Here is a 23,412-nt window from a genome sequence, read left to right on the forward strand (position 1 = left end):
ACTGCTATATTCCACTTTCCAGCAGCCTGAAGTGTGTTTGGCAATATACAAGAGAGAACTGCTGTTGATGTGAAACACCAACCAGAACAGGGCCTAATCCTACACATGGGTGAATATGGCCATGCCATTTTACTGCTGTGCATGAGGTCCCATAAAGAATATGACACTCGACTTACTTTCCCCACATAAAGAATAAAAGATAGGTTTAAGTCAGTGCTTAGCTTTAGGCAGTGCTTAGCTGCTGACCAGCATGGAAACTCCATCTGGAAAAGACGTGCAGATTCATCATCACTGCCAAAGTGGCATTCTACAGCAAGGGCTAATGCAAAATGAGACAAGAACTACTTACTTTGGTAAACTTCAGCTTTTTCTGTGAGCTTGTATGGTGAGGTCAGCCATGTTAAAAAAAAAAAAAAAGTTTGCTAAACTATAAATACAATTAAAACCAAAGAGGGTGCATATTTAGAGTGTTTGAGGGGGTGCCAGAATCTGGCTCTGAATAGTTTTGATTAACAAATCTGGGTCTGAATTGCTGGAGAACTGTTCATTTCGTTAAGCCATTATTCATGGCCTGTGACTGGTCATAAGTAATGTTCTGCATCCTGATGAGAGGATTGAAGCTTACACTGGCATGATGAATGCCTGACAGCAGATAATGAATAGTGTACTTCCCTCACAATTCACAAGTGCTCCAGGGTTTCTGAATTGTAAACTACCAGGCCAACTCACTGAACAAGTACATTGAAATAACATTCCCAAAAGCAGCAGGATTTCAGCTCTTTCTCTATGGGGTAGAGTTTAATTTCCTTAAATCAAAGCAGTACAGGTCAAGCAGGTGTCCTAAGAGCTGTTTGTTGGTTTTGTCTCAGGCCCAGGCACTCTGCAAATAAAACCCAACCCCTAAGCCACAAATCCCTCCTCAGGGAGAAAGCTCGGGGTCCCCACCAGGTCAAAACCCAACCCCCAAAAAGTACCATCCCTCCATGACTCTACCAGTCCCACTTGTAGCTGGAACTGTTTAAATACTTGCAAACAACAAACCACATGGTCACATAAATAGCAGCCAATAGAAGGCCAAGTAATTCATTTATCAGTATATTGGCCAGTGGACTGTTTTAATTATTTAACTATTCTGGTAAAAGCTAATGCATAAAGAATCTAAACAGTGTGTGGGTCTTGCACAGGGCCTTCAGCCAAGGGGAATATTCAGGCTGTTCAAAGCCTCCCCTGCATGCAAATGGGTTGGAGAATGTTCCTGCTGCATGGAGTTGTGGGATGACTGGCCAGGGGCAAAGCCTTGCAAGGGATGCTTGGACCAACACACTGCCAATGCTCTGTTCCAGCTTTATCACAGTCTCTAATTACCAGTTTGACTTGCCCCCAAATATATCCCAAACTGAACATAACACAAGTATGCAAGGAAAAATATTTCACGTACTGACCCAAGGGGAAGTGAAATGTAGGATAGCTGTCCTGTGAAGCCTGGAGAAAATCACCTGGGAACATCAAAATGCAGGTGCTGCAGCTGAACACTTGACAGACAGCCATGTGTAGAACACTTTACCCATAGCAGACAAGGAAAAAATTGTTTGGCTTGAGATATTTGTACTTCACAGGCTGATCTCTCAACCAAGCTGAAGAAGCAATTAATTGAATTAACAGGGCATATCAGTCTCTGGAGCACTCAACACTCTGTTGCTGTGACAGGCCTGCTGCCCACACATCTTCATCAGAGAGTGCTGCACTTCTTTGCTTCCACTCCAGCCACATCTTTGCTGTGCATGACAGCCCTGGCACTTATTAAGTTGGTGGCTTGGGACAGGCTTTAGGTTGAGAATGGCTTCTGTGAGAATCCCAGTCCAGCGGGATCCTGCTGGCATGGCAAATCCAAAAATAAACAAGTGGAGGCTTCCTACTGACCCACTGACCCAGCATGGGTTACGTTTTCACACTTGGCACCTTCCTAACAAATGATTATTGCTCTGGGGCTGCGTGAGGCCATCGTGCACGCTCCGTGAGCCCTTTGTGTCTGCTCACAGCGCCGAGCTCCCACATCCCACTGACCCACAGGGGCTGCTCTTCTTCATGGATGGGCAACAGCACCAGGAATTATGGACACTCCTGTCTTCCAGGAGGGGTACACTAGGGAAATAGGATGATCCCCGTGGCAGGGAGGAATGATGAGGAGGACTCCATCTGTCACCCTGATTTTTTAAGATTTTCTAAGCCTTCTGATGTTTACATTCTTGTAATGAACTTTCTCACACACTTTCTGTAAATAACCTGTTGTTTTGCATTCTTTTATGGAGAAGGAGAAATTTGATGGACTGTTGGTTTGTCCAGTGTCATTGGAGAGGTGGCACTGTCACCCTCCAATCCACTCTCACTTTTGGAAATCTATAAATGTTGGAGTCAGAAAATAAACTTCCCTTTTTTCCCCTTGAGACCAGCGGTGTGTTGTTTCGTGTCCTCTAGTGACATCCATCTTATCAGAAGGCTAATTAACTACTGTATTACACTATATTATCCTATACTATATTACACTATATTACATTATACCTGAACTGAATCTGCAAAGCACTCCACTCTGCACACAACAGCACAGAATCTCGTGACGGTCACCTAACAGTCCCCACACACACACACACGCTTGGCCCTGATAGGCCAAGGAACAAAACACCATCACTCTGGGTAAACAATCTCCATATTGCATTCTACTTTGGCACAAACACAGGCACAGCAAATAAGATGAGAATTGCTTTTTCTTTCTCTGAGGTTCAGAGAATGTGAAACCCAGAAATATTCTTGGGAAGAACTGTGCCTGGCTTTTCTCTGTGAAGAAAAATGTGGCTACAGTACACACCTTATCACACCACCCTACCTGTGCCCTACCTGCCATTACCAGGTTGGTTTTCAAGCTCTTCAAGGGTAGCTTGAGCCTCAGACAGGAGAGGGAGCAGCCTGGGTAGTCCCAATCCTGCCAGAAATTCCCTGTGTAATTGCAGTCCAATTACTCTTTCTGTGCTTCAGTTTTCCACAGGAAATTATATTTCCTTTGACACTTAAAACTGTAGATCTTTATGCTGTGGGTCACTTCCTACTACTTTTTGTGCAGAACCCAGCACAATGAGACTAGTTTTGACAGGATTACTGAACTATCTTGATCTCACAACCAAATATTTTTATTAAGCTCAATTTCATCCTGGTCGTCCTACATAAGTGCTTCTTCCTGAGGCTTAGACACTTCTGTTATTTGTAGATATTTATCAGGGAACATTTTTCATGGCCTTTTTACTGGAACACAAATTTTACAGTAAAAAGTGGAGGATATTGCTCCAAACTATAGGTGGGCGGCCAGTGCCTCTGGCTTAGGGAATCACCAGAAACCAGTCAAGCAGCAGCACCCGTGTTGCTTTACATATTCAGGAAAGCAAAGTTATATGGAGCCCTTGGTGCATTCAGAACTGGATTCCTTTTTATTACACAGGCAGCAAAAGAGACAATTGGAGAAGACAAAAATACTATTTCCAAGGACAGCCACAGAACTCCTTTAAATCATCTCTGCTTTTCCAATAAATAAAACACCTTTTCCCAGCAAAGGTCACCGGGTTTCTTTGCAGCTCTCCAGCAACCAGGTGCTGAAGACCACCCTACTTTCGAAATTCTGAGGGTAAAGACACTAGGATTGAAATGTCAAGATTCCTTAGGAGTTTTTATTCAAGGATTTCCTATTTTCTCCTCTTTCTGTAGGCCATTTTCCTTTCCTCTGCCTTACCATTTCGTCCAGCTACACTTTCCCCTCATAGCTTGTGTACAGAATTCACAGACGCCTTTCATAAATCTGTCCTCTTTCCTTCACTCAAACCTCCCCACTTTCACTCTGATTTCTCTACTTCCAGCCACACAGACCACACCACATCATGAAAAATGCTCTTTCACATTCCTGACACTCTCAGGTTCCACTAGCAGCCACGTGAATGAAATCTCTATTAGACAAATGGTGCAAGTGGAAGCGTTATAGCTCCAAAGGCTTCAAAGAGTGCCTGTGGTTTCCATGCCAGCATTTTTTGTGGTAGTCACTCACTGCCAGTAGGGTCTAGTATCAGCCTTAACAAACCAAGCCACTTCACTGTCCACAGCCAGCCCATAATTTTAAAAGGCCAATGGACTCTCGATGATGATGCAATGATGTGTTGTCAGGTGTTTCTCTAGGCATGAGGCCAAAAGCTAAGTTACCATTTATGCAATTTGAAATGAAAGGCACAGAATAAGGCAGTGACTAGAATTTCTCATTGCAATTCTTAATCGTTTTGACTTTCTTTTTCCAACAGTCAGCAGGTTTTTCCTGTGAGGAGTCCTTTAAAGAATAAATTAGATGGCTACTTACCATGACTATCAGTTGACTCAGATGACAGGACATTGCACTTACAAGACCTTTTGTGTTCCTCACTCCTCCTTTTCTGTTTCTCAATTAGGCCAGATTCTACTGCCTTTATTCATACTATTGCTTTATTCCATGGCTCACACTAATGATTTCAGCAGTGACTCCTGGAATAAATTACTGTTCCCATGTGCCAAGATGACCTGAAGTCCTTGCTGAGGGCTGTTTCAGGCCTTTGTCATGACTTTCTTATCCCGTTTCATCCTCCACAAAGCCAGGAGTTTCTCACAGCTCATCAGGTGGTTCTCCCAGAATCAGAAGACAAATACCTTCCCATGTTTGCTGTGCCTCATGGGAAACCACAACTGTGTGTCACTAACGTGGCATGTATCAACCATTGCTGTCATGAACTCAGCAACCCCATTATGGACCTATCAGTAAGAAGGTGATTGTTGTCCTGTTTTGTATGTGACAATGGTCAATGCCTCACTGAATCAGGTATTACATGAACATTTCCCACATTTGGGGGATAAAACACACACTTTTAAAAATGGACACCAGCAGCTGCAATGAGAATGCTGAACATTTAGAAGCATTTAAAAATATTAACCTCTAAGACTTACCAAAGCATCATGGACCCATGCTATATCCCTCCAGTGAAAGTTCAGTCAATCCCTTTTAAGTGCTATGAAATCCTCACTGGAGCTGGTGCACAAGGTAGATCCTAATTACGGAGCCTCCTTTAAATCAGCTGGAATTTTGTAAGCATAAATCATAGAGCAAAATCAATTGTTTCTGAATCATGTCTCAGAAAGAATTACCAAGAGCATGCACAAAGTCAAATCCCCAAAAGACAGGGAATGCCAGAGTGAAGATGATCATGACCTAGTCTGGAAAGGACAAGCTGTTACACTTGATGCTACGTAGCCTCAGGGGAATGTGCAGTAACTGGTTACCCCAGTGCCTTATAAAATCCACTCTCAGGCTTTCCACAGTTGCTATTAATAGGAGGTATAAACAGCCACGGAAGAATAACATGAGATTAGCTGTTGTTATATCTGTTTCACAGATAAACTCTCTGACAACCAGTGAAACTGAAATGGAAACCAAGACTCTCCAGCAGTATTGGCAGCAATGCTGCAGCAGGATACTGGAGAACAGAGTGCTCACAATGGGTAACCAGATAAGGGCAAAGCCACCTTTTATCCTGCCTCACTCGTGTGCTCAAGTGAAACAGCAGAACAATCAAAAGTGAAGCCCTGCTACTGTTGACATCTTCCACCTCTCATCTCTCACCAACATCAAACAGTTGTAGAATCATGGAATGGTTTGGGCTGGAAAAGACCTTTAAAAGTCACCTAGTCCAACCCCCCTGCCATGGGCAGGGACATCTTCAACCAGATCAGGTTGCTCAGAGCTCCATCCAACCTGACCTTGAATGTTTCCAGGGATGGGGCATCCACCACCTCTCTGTAGCATGAATATGGTCTAAGGCTGCAGATAAGTAGTTAACACTGCTTGAAGTTGCTGTTGCCTCCCAAATGGTTGGGTTTTGGCCCTGTGCTATTGCTTCTAGAGTTTGAAAGATTCAGATCTTTCAGATCTTTCAGATCTCTGATCTAGTCTAGGACAAATTATTTGGGCTAAAGAACTCAACCTGCTGCCTTCAGTCACCTGGGTTTGACTGAGGGAGAGCTTTGTTACTAATGTTTTTCTGCTAGCTGTATCCTGGCTGCAGCTCCCCTCCAGCTCTAAAAGGCTGAGGAGCACCTTAGGGCAGCAGGAGACAGCTTAAGCTTGACCAGATGAACTAGAAGATGCAATGAGCACATGAATGGGACTCTTCACCAGCCTTTTACAAGGCTGGAAGATGATTTGGTAGCTTGTCAAAAGACAAAGAAAAAAAAAAAACACCAAAAAGCAAGCAGGCTGCCTTTCAAAGGTGTAGCATTTGCAGTTAGGTAGAACTGGATATGTCACTTGTAGGTCACCTGGTGATGAGCCCTCAGAGCCTTCCAGCTCTGGGTCACCAGATGAATTCAACCCAGAACCAAAATTACAGCCAGGCATTTTAATTACATGTTTGCTTCCCTCTGGGTCAAACACTTTTCAGGCATTGTTTCTCCTGGGGGTGTCTGACATCTGGCACAGTCAGGCTTCATCTTACTTAGATTCCTTAATCAAAGCTTCTGGATTAGGAGTCTACAGAAATTTGGGATTAAACATAAATTGTTAATGTTAGTAAAAAACCCATTCACCTTGTCTTCAGCACTAATTTAAGCCAAGGTAAGGAACTACACTTTCTATCATGTGCACAGTAAAAATCCCAGGATAGTAAAAAATAATTTCCAATGTTATTTTTTTCCCTAAAAACCTTTATTAGGGAGAAAGAAGAGAGACAATTTCTCTTACAGTACTTGAAAGCCAGTTTCATGACTCTTTCTCAGATTGACAGTAATACTGATTCCACCCAAACAACTCAGCCTGAAGCAGACAACTCATAATGTTAAAGTTCAGGACAGTTACAGTTGACTGAAAAAGGGACTGAGAATGGAAATTGTTGTACAACTGCTACGTTATGACTTGCTGCCAGATCTGGAGATAAAACTAAAAGCAGCCATTTCTTCTGATTGATTTTGTTCTCTCTTATCCTTCTGTGGAATGACAATAGTAACATCTAAATGACAGCACTGCTTGGAGTTTTCTCATTTTTTTTCCACAGGAATAAATGCATTGTATTCAAAGGCATGAAATACTCAGAATTCACAGCACTCAGTGAAACCAAAAGTGATCAAACAAGCACTAGTTTAATAAATTCTGATATGCACATATATTCCAACAGGGAATATGCTGTGTTTTACTTGGGTAAAAGCAGAGTCCCAGCACACTTAAAGCTCAACTGTTTTCTCATCAGAATCTCTTCTGTCATAGCAAATAGGTCACTGTGTGGAAATCACAGCCACATTTTGAGTAGATTGAGTTAACTTTATGAATGTATCATAAAATGGGAAGTTCATAACTTCCTATTGACACTGTTTTACTGTTGCAATTTACCATTCTAATAGCACTATTTAGGAAACAATAACTGAGCTGCAATGAGATAATTAAGGAATAATGTCCATTACTTCAAAGTATACAAAGCAGTAAACAGCTGCCAAAAGTGATTAATAGCTGAGGTGAAGTTAAGACATTTAATCAATCTAATAAACCATTTATTGCAAGAATATAGCCGCTTACACTAAGTATGAGACATTTATCTTATTGATACAAACTGCAATATTTTCCTTTCTTTAGGATGTAATATCACGAGACCTTGATTGTTCTCCCATTAAAGTCAAGGATAAAACTCCCATTGTGGGCCCAGGGTCAAGACTTCACAGAACTGATACCAATGAAAATAAATGCTTCCTTTTAATGTAGAACAGTTCTTCTAAAAACATCCCCCTCCCCCCATTATAAAACATCCTGTGGCATTGAGAGAGGGACACATTTTAGTAGCAAGGACAAATGTCAAAAGTCATGATGAAAACCTGGATCTCCTATTAGCTGGTGCTGCAATTCCCTGCTAAGTATTGCTTTGTCTGTACCTCCACCTCTGATCTGTGACAGGGAGATGAAACCATTCCCTTGTTCCATTGGACTATTTAGGATTTAGCTCATGTAGCACACAAAGAAAAATAGATAGAAGATACTGTACACACTTCAGAGTGTTCAGTAAAACCAGAAAGGATACAACATGGATTACTCTTGATTCTGTAACATCTATCTCATAACTGGCACAGGACTGGGAGTGGTGGGGGTGGGAGAGGCTGATCCCACGGCCAGGGGAAGGGACCTGTTTCCGAGGTTACAGCTGGGACAAGAACAGCTGCCTTTCCTCTGCTTCCATTCTGCTTCTTGCTGCCCTGCAGGAGTATGGACTTTCTACAGCTCCTTGTGTGCTGCCAGTATCTTGCTTTTTTGCTTTCCACCTTAGGCTGGAGTGCTGAGGGAGCTTCATGGCAGCAGCAAAGGGACAAGCAAGGTGAGAGACAGCCCCTCCTGACACACCCTCTCACCCTACTTCCCTCTTTTATATCACCGCAAACAGCAGTTCCCCCTCTAAACTGAAGCAAATACCAAATTCCTGACGAAGGTGAACACACAGTGAGCTGTTGGACCGGAGTTTTGCCACATGAGTTGCAGAAACAATCTTACCGGCATTAAAATCACACAGACCACATTGGCTCGAGGTGAACATTGTATTTGCCAAGCCTTGCAAAACGTGCTTTTCATCAGACAAGATGTTTCTGTCTCCTCATCCCTGCATAGAAAAGAGGCATTGGAATGCTTGTTCTCCCACCACACATTACAATTTCCCTTTCCCTGCACAGAAGTGGAAGGTGTTCTTAGTGCTGGCTGACTCCTGAACTTACTCTGAAGCAATTCTTTTGTCTTAATGGTAGCAGGAAGCTTCTTTGGTTTTTACCCAAATATAAATATTGATACAGAAACTCATACCAGATAATAACAGAGGTATGAATTTATTGTTTCAGCAAAAGCTCCTATGCAAATTCACCCTCAGATAATTAAAAATGCCTGCAGTGCCTGGGCGGGTAAAAGATCAAGCACTTGCAGGGTTACAACATAACCAGAGCTGTGATAAAGCTGCATAATAGCTCAGGAGCAGCAGCTCCCAGCCTTCACAGGCAGCAGGGCTAATTCCACCAGCCAACATGTACCAACTCCTGTTCCTCTGTGCCCAATCCAGCCTGTGAGGGACTGTTTCTAACTGCAAGACTCTTGTCTGGAGAAGCCAAAGCCAAGGAGCAGGTTGGAACTTGCACAGCTGGATGCAATGCAAGCAGTGGCATCGCGCTCACTCCCCGTGTGAGTGTTTGTCATAGGAGTAGGACAGGAAAACCTAAAATACGAGTCCCAGAAACCTGCAATACAGGTATCTCTGCCTGTACTGCTCTGTAGGGAGTGTTAGTTTTGGAGACAGAAAGAACAGGTACATTTGGAATGACTTTTTCTACATTGAAATAAACGCAGTGATTTGAAGGCTCGCAGCAAAATGTTAAAACCTTTTGACTGCAGGAATGAAATAAGGTCCCCGAGCTGTTAAGTAATTTTCTCCAGAAACTGGATGTGGCACTGCTGCAGAGCAGAAATTCTTCAAGGCTGGGCCCATAGCCTTCTTTTACAGCGAGGAAGAGCTGCAACAAAAACAGCTGCTTAAATTGCTGGAATTAAACAAAATGGTCATTTCTGCAACCCAGCTTGGCAGCTGAAAGGAATCCCAGAATGGCTGGGGTGGGAAGGGACCTTAAAGATCACCCAGTTCCAAACCCTTGCCAGGGGCAGGGATACCTTCAACTGTCCCAGGTTACTCCAAGCCCTGTCCAACCTGGCCTTGGACACTTCCAGGGATGGGGAGTCAATGCCATGGGTTTGTTACTCTTAGGGAAAACTGTTCATAGATAAATTTATAAATATTTTGTTAATGTAAAAATATAGTGTAAATGTCACTGGTTTCCCCTTTAGTGCAAAAAGAAGATAATTGTAACCAACATTACTAAAATTCATGTTGCCTGGGTCTGTGCCGGCTACAGAAGGATTTTCCCCATTTATTTAATTAATTATAAAATTATACCTATCTTTAGTGCAGCAAGGTTACAATAGAGGCTTGAATATACATTAGTTTGTTTTTTTTCTAGGAGGCAAAGGAGGTTACAATTCTTTATTTATGTTAAATAAACCGCCATGCTTTTTTTAAAAGGTTTTCTCTTGGTTTTACACTCTGGCAGCCCCACAAAAGAGACATTATTTGGGGTGGGTTTCCCCATGTACTTTCCCCAGTATTGGGCCCGAGGCCCTGGGTAATGGCAGGTACCGAGGAGGGTGGGAGCAGGACAGTGCACCATAATTTATATCCTCATGCACCAGCAAACAGCAGCTCTGGGAATTCCTGGAGAGCCAGATATGCCTTTTAGGAAAAAGACAGAGGGTATTTGCTGTGAGAGAAGCAGCCAAGCCTGCCATCGGTAGCTCTGCAGTACAAGAGGGACATGGAGCTCCTGGGGTGGGTCCAACAGAGGCTACAGGGAAGATTAATGGACTCTCTTATGAGGAAAAGCTGAGGGAAAGCCTTGAGAGGAGGCGCTGAGGGGACCTCACCAATGTCCGTCAACATCTGCAGGGAGGGCTCGGAGCAGAGACCAGGCCCTGCTCTGTGGGGCCCAGCAATGGCACCAGAGGAATGGGCAGGAATGATCCCAGGAAGTTCCCCCTGGACATGAGGCAATACTTCTCCTCGTGCAGTGACCGAGCCCTGGACAGACTGTCCAGAGAGGGTGTGGAGTCTCCCTCCCTGGGGATATTCCAGAGCCATCCAGACAGAATCCTGTGCCGTGTGCTCTGGGATGGCCCTGCTGGGGTCCTCTCTGCTGGAGCAGGGACATGGGAACAGGTGACCCACCGTGGTCACTTCCAAACGGAGTGATTCTGTGATTTGAGCTCCACGCTTGCTTCTGAAAAAGACACCTTACAGTCACATGTAAAAATACTTCACACCTCTTCTCATAGATGGCTTATACCTGTTCATGAATCCATTAACATTCATGTCCAGAGAAGGGAACAGAGCTGAGAAAGGGTCTGGAGCATCAGGAGTGGTTGAGGGAGCTGGGAAAAGGGCTCAGCCTGGAGAAAAGGGGGATCAGGAGGGACCTCGTGGCCCTGCACAACTCCTGACAGGAGGGGACAGCCAGGGGTGTCAGGCACTGCTCCCAGGGAACAGGGACAGGATGAGAGGGACCAGCCTCGCATTGTGCCAGGGGAGGTTTATGTTGGACATTAGGAGGAATTCCTTCACAGAAAAGTTGATTTTAGACATAGGAAATGCCAGTGAGGTGGTGGAATCGCCGTCCCGGGAAGTGTTTGAGCAAAGCCCGCACGTAGCACTCAGTGGCTGACAGAGCAGCGCCGATCCCACAGTCCTTTCCCCCCCAAACAATTCCGACACTGCGATTTATTTTTTCCCGCGCAGCTTGAGGCGGGAAATGGCGGCCGGGCCGGGCCCGCCCCGCGCCCTCACGGTTCCCCGGCCCCACCCCCGCTGTAAGCCCGGCCCCGGCCCGCCCCGGCCCCACCCCCGCGGTGTTGTGCGCGCTGCCCGCCCCGCCCCGCCCCGCCCGGCTCGGCCCGGCCCGGCCCCGCCCCGTTGTTTACCGCGTACCGCCGGGCGCTGCCGCTCCCGCCCCTCGCTCCGGACCCGGCGCGGGGCGGGCCGGGCGCGCTCACGGGCTCGGGGCGCGGCGGCGGCGGCGGCGGCGGCGGCAGCGGCGGCGGGCGGGTTGTGGCGCAGCGCGGGGAGCGGCTCGGCCCCTTTCCCCTCCCTTCCTCCCCTCGCGCCGCGCTTCCCTCCTCACCCGCGACCCGGGAACGGGGGGAGGAGGAGGAGGAGGAGGAGGAGGAGGTGGAGGGGGCGGCCCGGCGTCGCTCCGCCGAGCGCTGCCCGCGGGAGGAAGGGGGGCGCGGGGATGAGATAAGCGCGGGGGCGGGCGGCGGGGGGGGGTATGTAGGGGCGGCTCAGGTGGATGCGGGGGGCGGCGTGAGGCCGCGGGGGGAGGCGCGGAGCGGAGGGACGGGGGCTCTTCCCCCGCCTCGGGAGGCGGCGGGGGCTCGGGGGGAAGCGCTCGGCGGGCTTCCCGGAAGGGGGAATTGGATTAATTCGCTTTTTTTTAAGGGGGGGGGTTTGCGTTCCGTTCCCCCCCCCTTCGCCGTGCAGAATTGGCGCCGGCAAGAGGCCGCTGTGGCATCGCGTTTGGCGTCCTTCCCACCCCCTTCCCCTCGGTTTCGCTCCTGGAGGAGTTGCTTGTTGAGGTTTTGGTTGTTTTGATTTTTTTCCCCCCAATAGTTTTTTTTTTTTTTTTTTTTTTTCTCCAAATACAAACCTGCGTTTTGATTTTTTTTTAACAATCAAACAAACCCGCTCCCCCCCCCCCAATAATTCCCCCCCGCACACAAGCCTGCCTCTGAGAGGGAAATAGCCAGGTGGAATCTCACTCTGTTTCCATGGACAACCCGTCCATTATCACCCAGGTGACTAACCCCAAAGAGGAGGAGATCCTGTCCTGCACTCAGGATAAAGGTGAGCTGCTTTCTATCTTTCTCCATGATTTTTTTTTTTTTTCCTCCTCTGTTTAAAAATGCACGTAGTAACAACTCGCATTCTTCAGTGGCCGTATAATCCTCTCTAGGCTGCTGGGAATAGAGGAGGGCTTGTCGGGTTTGGGCTGGTTGTTGTTTTTTGGTTTCTTTTCGTGGGATGAAGGTATTTGCGTGAAGGGTGTCTGAATCCAACTGTATCCAACTGCTTGTTGGATACAGCTGAGAACTTGTTAAAAGTGTTTAAATACCGAATTTCATCAGTCATTTAAAAAAAATACTCTTGTTCCCTGATGTTTGGGGAGGTAACTTTATAAGGTGGTCACTGTGCAGTTAGTGTCCTGCTTCAGGAAGGGATACCTGTGCTGGGTGTGTTGGAAGGTTTTGAAATATCCAAATATCTGCTGGAAAGATTTTAAATTCTCCCCCCCCCCTTTTTTTTTTAAACCAGATTTCTTTCATATATTCCTCCCTGCCTCCCATTTCAGAATCTGTGCAGCTTTCAGGTTTGTTGGAGGTTACTTGTGTCTGTCAGAAAGAGACACGGGCTACTTGTTAAAGCAGGCTCTGTTTAACTCCTTAGATAAATAGTTGTTGCTTGCGTAAGGCATCACACTTGGATTGGGTTTTACTCCCAAATGAGAGGAATCCAGCCTGGCCGAAGGAGCTGCTTCCCTCAAAATCTGGATGTTGACGAGTGCCTTTAACCTTGTTTGCTTTCAGAAGCTTGGAGCAGTCTTGGGGCTGTAAGTGGTTGTGTTCTTGTGTCTGGTGAGTGAGCAGGAGGGTTCAGGTTTTGGGGGCTTGTTCACGGCTTTGGGAAGTTACTTGGATGTCGCTTCTATGCTTTGTTATAGGCAGTGCTGGTAAATAGGGGAGAAAGGGCAGAAATCAGAAGTGAAGAGTTATGTCTCTGTGTTCCTTGGTAGGTACAGTCAGATCTCTGAGCAGTCGTCTGAAATGGTAGACTGGTCGCTCTCTCCCTGAAATTGATGGATTTAGTGCCCAAAAAGCTTGCATTTTTGTGTGGCTAATCTTGGAAATACTGAAGGCTCCTATATTGTTGGAGAAGTTGCTCCCAGTTACTGTTGACTGTAGGGCCATATGTGAAATCTATGTCTTCTTGCTTCCATAGTGCTGACTGCAGAAGTCTGGAGGTAGATCCAAAAAATCAGGTTTGGGGGGGTGCTTGAACAAAACATTGAACAAAAAATTATTTCTTTTAGGCATAGGAGTGTTTATGTAACTCTCTAATTCCTTTTGCTTGTGAGATGGTACTTCCACCACAAGGCCTGGTTTGGCTCAAGAGATTTTTGATGCTTTCCTCTGTTTTGGCAATGTGGAGCCTGGGGTATCTGCAGTAAATAAGGTGCTGTGCTCTGCCTACCATGTCTCCAAAGACCTGCTTTGGGGTAGACATGGGTGATACTGTGCTCAGATGTTGTGGTTTTAATGGCCTAGATTATTGTATGTGTTGGAAGGGCTTTGTTAATATCTGTAGCAACTGCTTGCAATTTTAGTGTAAAAAAAGCCAGTTGAGACAAGCAGAGGAAGATTTGACAGCTGGGAATAAGAGTAGGCATCCACATCAAACAAGTGGCTTCGGAGTCCTCGGCAGAGTGAGTGAAAATATGCATCTAACTTGCATAACTCTGCAGTAACTTGCATAATGTGCATTGTGTTCTTGCTATTGGTTTGTCTTTGGCAGAAAATCGTGATGGTCTTCTTAGCAGAGAAAGAGCTTTTCAGGCTTGGTGTTTGCAGGGCTGGGCTGGGGGAGAGGGGAAGGAGGGGACCTGGAGCTGGAGATGAAACTCCAGCGTCATCTTCAAGCAGGAGGTGAATTACCATTTTTTTCAGCTTTTGGGGTGTGTGTTTTTTTTTTTTTTTTTTTATAACGTGTCTGGATTGACGATGAGCTGTGTGGTAAGACTTTCACATCACTCCAGAGCAACTTTTGCAGCAGGAGAACTGCGGGTCTGTCTGTCCTGGTCTCTGGAAGGAGAGCACTGCTTGCTCCAGCCTCTTCCACTACAGGTTTTCCCAGTGCTAGAGGTAGGGAGCTCGTGGGAACCTGTGGCTCTGCCTGGCTCCCTGGCGTGGCTGCACATCCTCACCCAAATTTCTGTCAGATTTCAGAGCCTTTAGGTCCGGTGAGCTTCCAGAGAAAGAGACCGGAGCGCAGATAGGGAGTCCAGATAAAGCTCTGAGCATGAGGCTGTGCTGAGTCTTTGCTGCTGGTTCAGGGTATTGGTACAAAATGGCTCGCAAATGTGTTAAGGCATAATGAATTAACTCTCTGTTTCATGAAATCCAGAATCAGTTGAGGCTGAATGCTGGAATTTTGTGATAAGGTGAAATACAGCAGCCCTGTGCTGTGTGAGGCAAGGCTGTTCAGTTTAATGAAAAGCTGGTTTTTTTCCTCTGAGTTTAGCATTTGGCTACAGAAGGAAATTCCAGGGTACTAAGTGGCATGTGTTGGCTTTGGGAATCAGGGTTTTTGTAGGGTTGTTGAGACTTTGTGTTGGTGTTTCTTGTGGAAGAAAAAGAATTTGTTTTCTTGTTGTTCAGCTGGAGAGAGGCGGTTCCAGAGTAACTGAGCAGCTAAATAATGCATGTGTATACCTTCAAGGTTTTGATTTTTTCCCAAGATTTTTTTTAAGCTTTTAATCAGATGTGAGACCAGCATTTAGCTTGATTTATTTATTTTAAATGTATTTATGTTTTAAAAGGAATTCAATGTTCAGTATAGGCTTTTGCCAGATTTCTCCTGTGTCAGGGAGTGAGGTTGGCAAGAAATAGAGCTGGTTTTCTGGTCCTGGGGCAGTTCTGTTTTTAGGTAAATACTGTGTTTTACAAATGCTCAAGTTTTTCTTGCTAGTCCAGGTGTATTAAAAAATAGCCTTTGAGATGAGTGAAGCTGTGGCAACTTGTTAAGGGGATCTTTTAAACACTAAGAAGGATTTGTTAACATTTATTTTTTAAGAAACGGCAAAAAATTTTGAAGGTGGAAAAAACCAGGTCTTGGTACGTGAACCATTCCCTAATATGTTGCCACATGGTGGTGCACTGGATTTAGTTGTCTGTCAAGATGAAAGCTGAGCGTGGAAGGTTTGCTACAACCATATTTTGTTATTATTATCATTATTGTAATGTTCTCAAATGCCTATGGTGTTGGTGCTGCTGGAGGATTTTGGTCCCTATTTGTGTTGTTAAATTAGTTCTGGGAAATAGAAACTTAGGTTCTCTCAACTGGAGGTGATTCGTCGGTGCATTGAAATACTTTGGACACTAAATTCACAGAGAATTCAATTCTCTGTTAGTTTTTTGAGTAACAGAAATAGTAGTTCTTTGCAGAAATATGTTATGTTGTGGTCATCTGGCATTTCTGGTAATTGGGAGCATTAACAAACTTGAAGCTAAAATGGAGACCTATGTGAAAAGGAGGGGTTTTTTATCCGGGTAAATGTGAACAGCTAAGAAAAATATAAATAAAAAGTATGAAGAAAAAGTGAAAGTCTGGATCTCTATAAATCAGTACAGATAAAATCGACTGATTATTTTATTTTTAAATTGGTATTAATTCATATTACTCATAGACTTCTAATGTAAAATCTGTATGGCTGAATGTATAGAAAACTGAGCAGAGCTGACAGAGCTGCTCTGAGCGTCATGTTGAGAGTATGGTCATGGATGGGCAACAGGCATTCAGTCCAAAGAAATGAATTTCCTTTTTTTTACCTGCCTGCATTAATTTGATCCTCATAAATGATGCAAATTCTTGGCTGTTTCCAAGTGCCAAGCTCAATAGTAGTAAAAAAACAGTCCAGTCCTTCAGGTACCTCCTTCAGGCTGTGGTGATTTGTTTTCTGTCTTCAGCTACATCTTTCCTGACTTCTCTAAAATTTTCCTGTCAGCTCAGTGTCTATTTTCAGTTATTTAGAGTAACAGAATGTTTTAGTGTCCCTACAGATGGGAATTGTCTTCTGCAATAAATTGTATGAAAAAGGTTCACAGTGGAACCTGAACCATTGGAGTTTTTTTTAAAATCAGAGTGTGAGTGAGTCTCTGGGGATGTTTTCACAAACTTTTTTACCTTCTTTTGTTCTAAATAGAGTTGGAAAAAACCAGCAATGAGAGCAATATTCATTATAATTTTAAATACGGAGTTCTGAAGATCTCAAGTTAAAAGCCAAAATAAATGTCTTTAATTATGTCTTCAATAAAAAAACCATTTTGAATATAGCTGAAAATATTTTGAATGTACTTTTTTGACATTACATCACCAGGATTCAGAGTACTCAAACACTTGAACATATGTTAATGATCTTGAGACATTGTCTCAACAGATTTTTATAATATTGACTACAGAATTTTAACATTAAAGTAGCATTTAAAGGGGAGGAAAAAAAAAGTGGAAACCACTCTAGCAATCCACTGGAATGTGAATTGCTCACAGAGGGTAAAATTTTAAATCATTAACTAATGTCATAGTTGTTATATGAAACCAGAGTAGCCATACAGTAGGTTTTATGTTCCAGGGAGTCTGTAGTAACCTGTAGTAACCCAAGATTTGATTTAGGGTCACAGTTAACAGGCAGAAGTGCACTGGCAGATGGGAATGGTTATTTGCCTGAATATCAAATATTCAGTCAGTCTCTAACCTGCAGTATGAGCATTTCTTCACAGTACTTGTCACCTGAAATTCATAGTGGTTTCAATGTGGTGATTTAACTAAAGTGTTCAGAAGTTTAACTTGCCTTAAAAAAAAGAAAAAACAGCAAATTTGACCTACATTTTGTTAATTCAGTATTCAGAAATGCAAATAGCATTTTCTGACATAATCAGTAAAATGCAGTGTGATCGATGCCACGCTTCAGCTTTCAGAGTTGAAGCTGAACATTCCAAATAAGCCTCTGGATAACGGCCCCATTTGTGTTTCTTCAAAGGGATAAAACTGAAATGCTGAGAGGGCAAAAGGCCAAGAGAAATGAAACTCCCTGACTTGGGCATTGTTGTGAAGGACTTTGCTGTTGTCCTCATAGATAGTATTGACTGTGGGAAGCTTATTTTCCCATCATGGAATGCTTCATTTATGAGATTAACTGTCCTGTAAAAGTCACCATTCCAGCGTGAAAATAGTTGCAAATTAGATGTATCCTACAATTTTAATGTATATGTCAAATCTTAGCTTAGTAAAAACTGAGTAAGGAAGTGCACTTTTGATACCTTTTGAATTTTGAGTTGTTGGCAATAACCACCATGGTTGGGGCTCAGTATTACATTTTCAATTAAAAATCCAGTTTTGGGCAATCCTGGCTATGGAAATGATAACTTTTAGGGGTTGGATTTGTCCGTCCATCATACCCAGCCAACAGAGAATTAGACAATTTGAATTTTTCTATCAACAAGAGCCAACATTTTCTTTAAAACAAACAAAACAAAAGGAATAGGAAAAGCAAAGACAGGTCTAATTATCTACGTTCTTGCTTAAGTTTTGCCCACTGTGTGAATCAGTAAGGGAAAATGGGGCTCATCTCTCTTTCTCCTCCCTGCCTGGGGGATATATCTTGCTGGGAGGGCAGAGGAATGTGAATGTATGTAGGACCAGGAAGGAGCTGAGAGGTGCCAGAGTGCTCCAGCCTGTTTGGGGGATGGAGCAGGGGGTGAAATCCTGCCTGTGGAGCCCAGGCAGAGGCTGGTGGTGGGATAGGGAATAGTTTTGGTGTTTGGGATGGAGTCCCAGCCTGCCTTGACCACTGCTGGGCAGTGGGTGCTCCCTGATGAAGTCTGAGGGTCTCTGCCCACCCGTTTGGGTGGTTTTTTTGTGTCCCCTTATCCCAGCTCAGAATTATTTCCAGAAAGGGATGGAATCTTCTAAGCTGAAACAGGAGAAGGGCTGATACAACTACAAGGGGCCAAGGCTGTTTAGATGTTTATAAAAGATCACATCTGGATTGCTGGTGAGGATTGTAAACCATCCCATGCCTCTCAGCAGTGGAAACCTGGCTGGAAAAATCTCCCAGAAACATTTAGAAACATCTCCTAGGTCTCCATGAGTCCTGGTGGATGTTCCTGATCTGAGCTGTATTTCCAGTGCTCAGCTCTAACATCTCGCTGGGTTTAAATGATTTGCTGAACTCCCAGAGCTGCAGGCACAGAGCAAAGAAGCCTTGTGTGCTTTAATGTCATCACAGACACTTCCAAGAGTTTCATGCTGGAAATGTTAATCTTCTATAAATTCTGCTTTTGCTGGAGTTTGCTTTATTTTTACTTGGAGAGGTTGAGGCATGAAACGGACATGGATGGGATGAATGGAAAGCATAAGTAGATCTGAGTGAAAATATGTTTCACGTGCTCTGCTGTGGTATAATTTTGGCCTTTTTTTTTTTTTTTCTTTTTTTGTATTTCTGGAATGTTTGCTGTAAGACAAGAAAAAAAAAAGTCTAAGAGTCTTATACAGTTCAGTCTTTTCAGTGCCAGCTGCTACTGTGTACCACAGATACAAGCAGTAAAAATATCAGCTTCAACCAAATGAGCAAAGTCCTGTTCTAAAGCTTGTAGGCTTTATTCAGCCTGTTATCAAAATGATCACTTGCAAAGTGCCACTTATTGTTTTCTTTGTACAAGATAATAAAGTATGATTTGTAAAAAGAAGAACCCAATTATTAGAAGTGATTGGCTGCACTAGAAATGAGAATTCTATTATCTAGAAAATTTATGGCAAGTTAAAGCTGAATGAATATATGATAGACTTGGATTCTAAGGGTATTGGGGGTTGAAATGAGAGTTTTTTTCTTTATTTATGTTTTCAAGAAGCTATTAGTCTCTTCTGAATGTTTATTAATATATTTAAAGCCTGACAGATGGGAAAATAAGACTCTGCAGGACTTATTTTGTACAGAGGAGCAGCCCCAGATAATGGATGCCTGATCTGTCAAAATCTAATGCATGTGTAACTTTGAAAATGTTTCCAAAATATCAGAACAGGTTTGTTGGAGGCAAATATTTCCTGAACCTCAGCCTGCAGTTACAGTTTGCATATTGATGATATTGTTTAAAGCCAAGTCCTCTCTGCTGAGTGACTGGCCAGTTGTTTGCTGCCACTGTTGCAAACCTTATTTTCCTGGTAGCAAGGGAAGTATTGATTTTTATTCGCTGCCATGCTTTCCCCACCCCCACAGCTCTCTGCTTCCTGACTTGTCCTCCAGGATTCCCAGCGGAATTGGCAGTAAAACGAATCTTGCTGTTTCCTGGCCTGCTGTAATCAGCAGTAAAATTTGAAACTTTCTTGTTTATTTGATGATTTGCAAAGCTTGGCTGTTCCCTTGGTGTGTGGGACTCCTCCCCTGGTCTCTGGGAGCCAGAGGGAGGGATGTGCTTCCAGCTCTTGAGGATGAATTCCTGCCTTTGGGAACACTTTGGAGTAGATAAATCAGTTTCCGTCCTCATAATCACCATAAAGAAATTGTGCCACAAAGGTGCTGTTACAGTGGACACGTGTAGAAAAATTCAGGTGGTTTTTTTTTTTTTGAAGCAATGTTAGTAAAGAGTTTTTTTAAAAGATAGAAATTTTAGACAAAGTCATTCTGAGCATGCTTTTAACAATTGGCAGACAGTGCTGCTTTATTTCTGTCCACAAAAGCTGTCTTGTATTTTCATGCCTGAATATTTACATACTTGCATTCGTTCCCCATGAGTGCATGTCCATGTGGTTACCAGGAATCTGATTCCAGGAAAGCTTTCACAGGATCACAGAATGCTTTGGGTTGGAAGGAACCTTAAAACCCATCCAGTGCCACCCCCTGCCATGGGCAAGGACACCTGCCACTGTCCCAGGTTGCTCCATGTTCCATCCAGCCTGGCCTTGGACACTTCCAAGGATCCAAGAGCAGCCACAGCTTCTCTGGGTACCCTGTGCCAGGGCCTGCCCACCCTCGCAGGGAAGAATTTCTTCCTGATATCCCACCTAACCCTGCCCTCTGTCAGTTCTAAGCCATTCTCCTTTATCCTGTCATTCCATCCCTTGTCCCAAGTCCCTCTCCAGCTCTCTTGGAGCCCCTTCAAGCACTGAAAGGGGCTCTGAGGTCTTCCAGAGCTTTCTCTACTCCAGGCTAACACCCCCAACCCTCTGTTTGTCTCCATGGCAGAGGTTCTCCAGCTCTCAGAGCTTTTTTTGTGGCCTCCTGGTGTGCTTGCAGCAGTTCCACCTCAGTGAAGCTCAGAATGGTGGGTGCAGGTTTTGAAGTTGGTTTGCAGTGTGAGGTTTGCCAGTTTTTCCCTAGTGATTGTCAGAGACATTCTGCAGAGGAGAGGTCAACAGTGACACATTCCTAGAAAATATTTAATCACTTGTATACTTGCTTCAGCCAAGCACAAAGAAAGGTCTGACATTCACCACCTGGAGAGAAGGGTACAATTGTAAAGTATCTCATTACGCCTTCACAAAACCCTTAAAAATTTTTACAGATGGGCTTATGGGACTTCTTTCAACTAAAGTTGGTTAAAAATACACATTAACAATTTGATGAATGCTGTGTAAAGTGAAGCATTTCAGGGAAAACACTTCAAGTATGTATTTCACAGGGATTTTTGGATTAATCTTTGACCTTTTGGGGTTTTTTAAAATTCTCTCCCTTGCCTTGTTTTGCTTTCTTGCCTTTTTATCTTCTCATCAGAAGATCTGGGCTGCAGCAGCTGTCTCTGTGCTCTGATGCTGTTGAAGCTCCAGGGGCTGAGGTGTTTGGTGGCTGTGTCCAGGGATAATTCTGGTGTCAGTGCTGGGTTAAAGGCTGGACTCAACCTCAGAGGTCTTTTTCAAGCTTTGTGGTTCGGTGAGAAGTTGTGGTGGATGTTTGGGGCTGAGGTGGTGCAGGGAGGAGGAACCCTGGACAATACTGTAGGGACAGATTGTCTCTTGGGAAGTTGGTGATGTAGGAGCTGTCTTATAAGGAGAGATGTTCTGTGTGTGAAATTTAGGAAAATAAAGGTCTTTTAGCACCTTCAGTGGATCTTGTGCTGTATTTAAAGGGAGGAGATGCATGAAAAATAACCAGAATAACAGAGTGAGTACTCCAGGGTTCCTCCCAGGCTACAGCATGGCTTCAGAGTGAAAGGCAGATTGTTCATTTGGGTTAAAGGAAATATTTACTCATGCCTTGTACAGGTGACCTGCATAACCCGTGAAGAAATGGTTTCCAAAACTGTTTATCTGGGAGTGCCTAAACAGGATTAACTGGCAACAATTTGCATTTGTTATAACTGATGCAACCTTTTAAAGGTACCATGAACCAGTATTATAAAGGTACTGATTGGGTTTCAGCATATGAATTGTGTGTCATCAGTCATAGAATGGTTTAGGTTGTAAAGGACATTAAACATCATCCACTTCCCACCCCTGCCATGGCAGGGACACCTTCCACTAGATCAGATTGCTCCAAGCCCCATCCAGCCTGGCCTTGAGCATTTCCAGGGATGGGGCAGTAGAGGAAGGAAGGGTAAAATTTCATTACAACTGAACGCATCAAGTGTTTGTGCTTCCATTTATCCTGAACTCACTGACACTTTTCCTGTGCTGGGTGCTGGAAGATGATTACCTTTGCCAAGTCATTTGTTGGCCAGCTGCCAGTTCTCATTACTTTTTATGATGTGAAGCTGATTTTGTTGAGAATCCACAAGTTGAAAGCGATTTTGAGGGTTTTGCAAGTGGAGAAAGAGGGGAAGGTTATGTTAGTTGGGGAATTAAGAAAAGAAAAGGAAAAGAATACTGAATGCAATCTGCAGAGCAATTCATTTGCTAATTACACATTGACATAAATTGGAAAGTCCCAGAAGGAGGGGGTTTACAGCATAACTGGAAAACAATTTGCATCTGTGTAGAGGTCTGTGCTTATCCACAAAGGAATGAGATTTTAACTGGATTTGTTTAATCGGGTTTATCATGAGTGCATAGTTATGGGCTTCCTTTTTCCTCACATTGCAGGATCTCCTGTCTTTCTGGAAGATTCCCTCTTGTGTTGAGATTAAATATGTCAAAGAAGGATATATGGTGAAATTTAATGGAGATTGAAAGTGAAACCTAAGAAAAACCAGGAAGTGTCCTTCTGAATTTTAGAGTGGATTGAATACATGAATGTTTCTGGCTCCAGATTACCATGATAAAACTGACAGCTTAATGCAAACTTGGCCCTGAAATTCAAATGCCTTTTTTCTCTGCCCTCTAAGAAATCTTAAACACTCCAGCAAATTCTTCCTGTCTCTACAGGGAAGGTTGCTAATGACTAATTGTACACACTAATTACATGCTAACTAGTATTACTACAAAGAGCATTCAGTGTTACTCTTAGGATAGTTTGGGATTTTTTTCCCTATAAATCTTTCGTATTTGTTGGTGTTCAACATGTAACCCTAGAGTTACCTCTACTTTCCCTTTGGTAAACATGTCATGATGAAAAAAAAGACAAAAATTTGAACAAAACTGGAAATCAAACTTGACAGTTTTGAAATAGGAATCTGTTCAGGTCTTATGCCTGTATTTACTTGTGCTGCTGCTGCACATCATTATAAATTACCTGTTTAGCATCGTTCTGGCAGGCAGGGGAGCTCTGAGAGCAGAATGTTTTTAAAAATGTCACTTGTAGCAGTGATGGATTCTTTTCAGTACCTTTAAATCAATCAGTTGTTTATCCTAAACATAAGAGCTAAATACTGTTACTAGCTCATGATACAAAACTGTAATAATATTCAAAGGAGAAAAATGAGCTTTCAGAGCAAACCTGGCCCAGATGCAGGGAACAACCTCAGCAGATTCCTGAGGACCAGGTGTCCCTGGCTCCCTCAGCCAGGTGCCATTTCCCCAGGATGCAGAGTAGCATTCAGTAACT

General features: G+C 43.8%; 1 protein-coding gene across 4 annotated transcripts in view; it reads left to right on the top strand.

The window, feature by feature from the left end:
* Window positions 1-11,680: 11,680 nt before the first annotated feature.
* Window positions 11,681-23,412, top strand: part of CTDSPL (CTD small phosphatase like) — an 81,970-nt gene continuing 70,238 nt past the window's right edge. For 2 of the 4 annotated variants that reach the window (XM_009085772.4, XM_009085773.4), the window contains exon 1: window positions 11,685-12,512. In XM_009085772.4, coding sequence (XP_009084020.1) covers window positions 12,437-12,512 — 76 coding nt within the window. In that variant the 5' untranslated portion in view covers window positions 11,685-12,436. Of the gene's footprint in view, window positions 12,513-23,412 lie in introns of all 4 variants that reach the window. The other 2 variants (XM_050971824.1, XM_009085771.4) reach the window with 2 other exon arrangements.

This window comes from Serinus canaria, chromosome 2, assembly GCF_022539315.1.
Source record: "Serinus canaria isolate serCan28SL12 chromosome 2, serCan2020, whole genome shotgun sequence".
Classification (NCBI taxonomy): Eukaryota; Metazoa; Chordata; class Aves; order Passeriformes; family Fringillidae; genus Serinus; species Serinus canaria.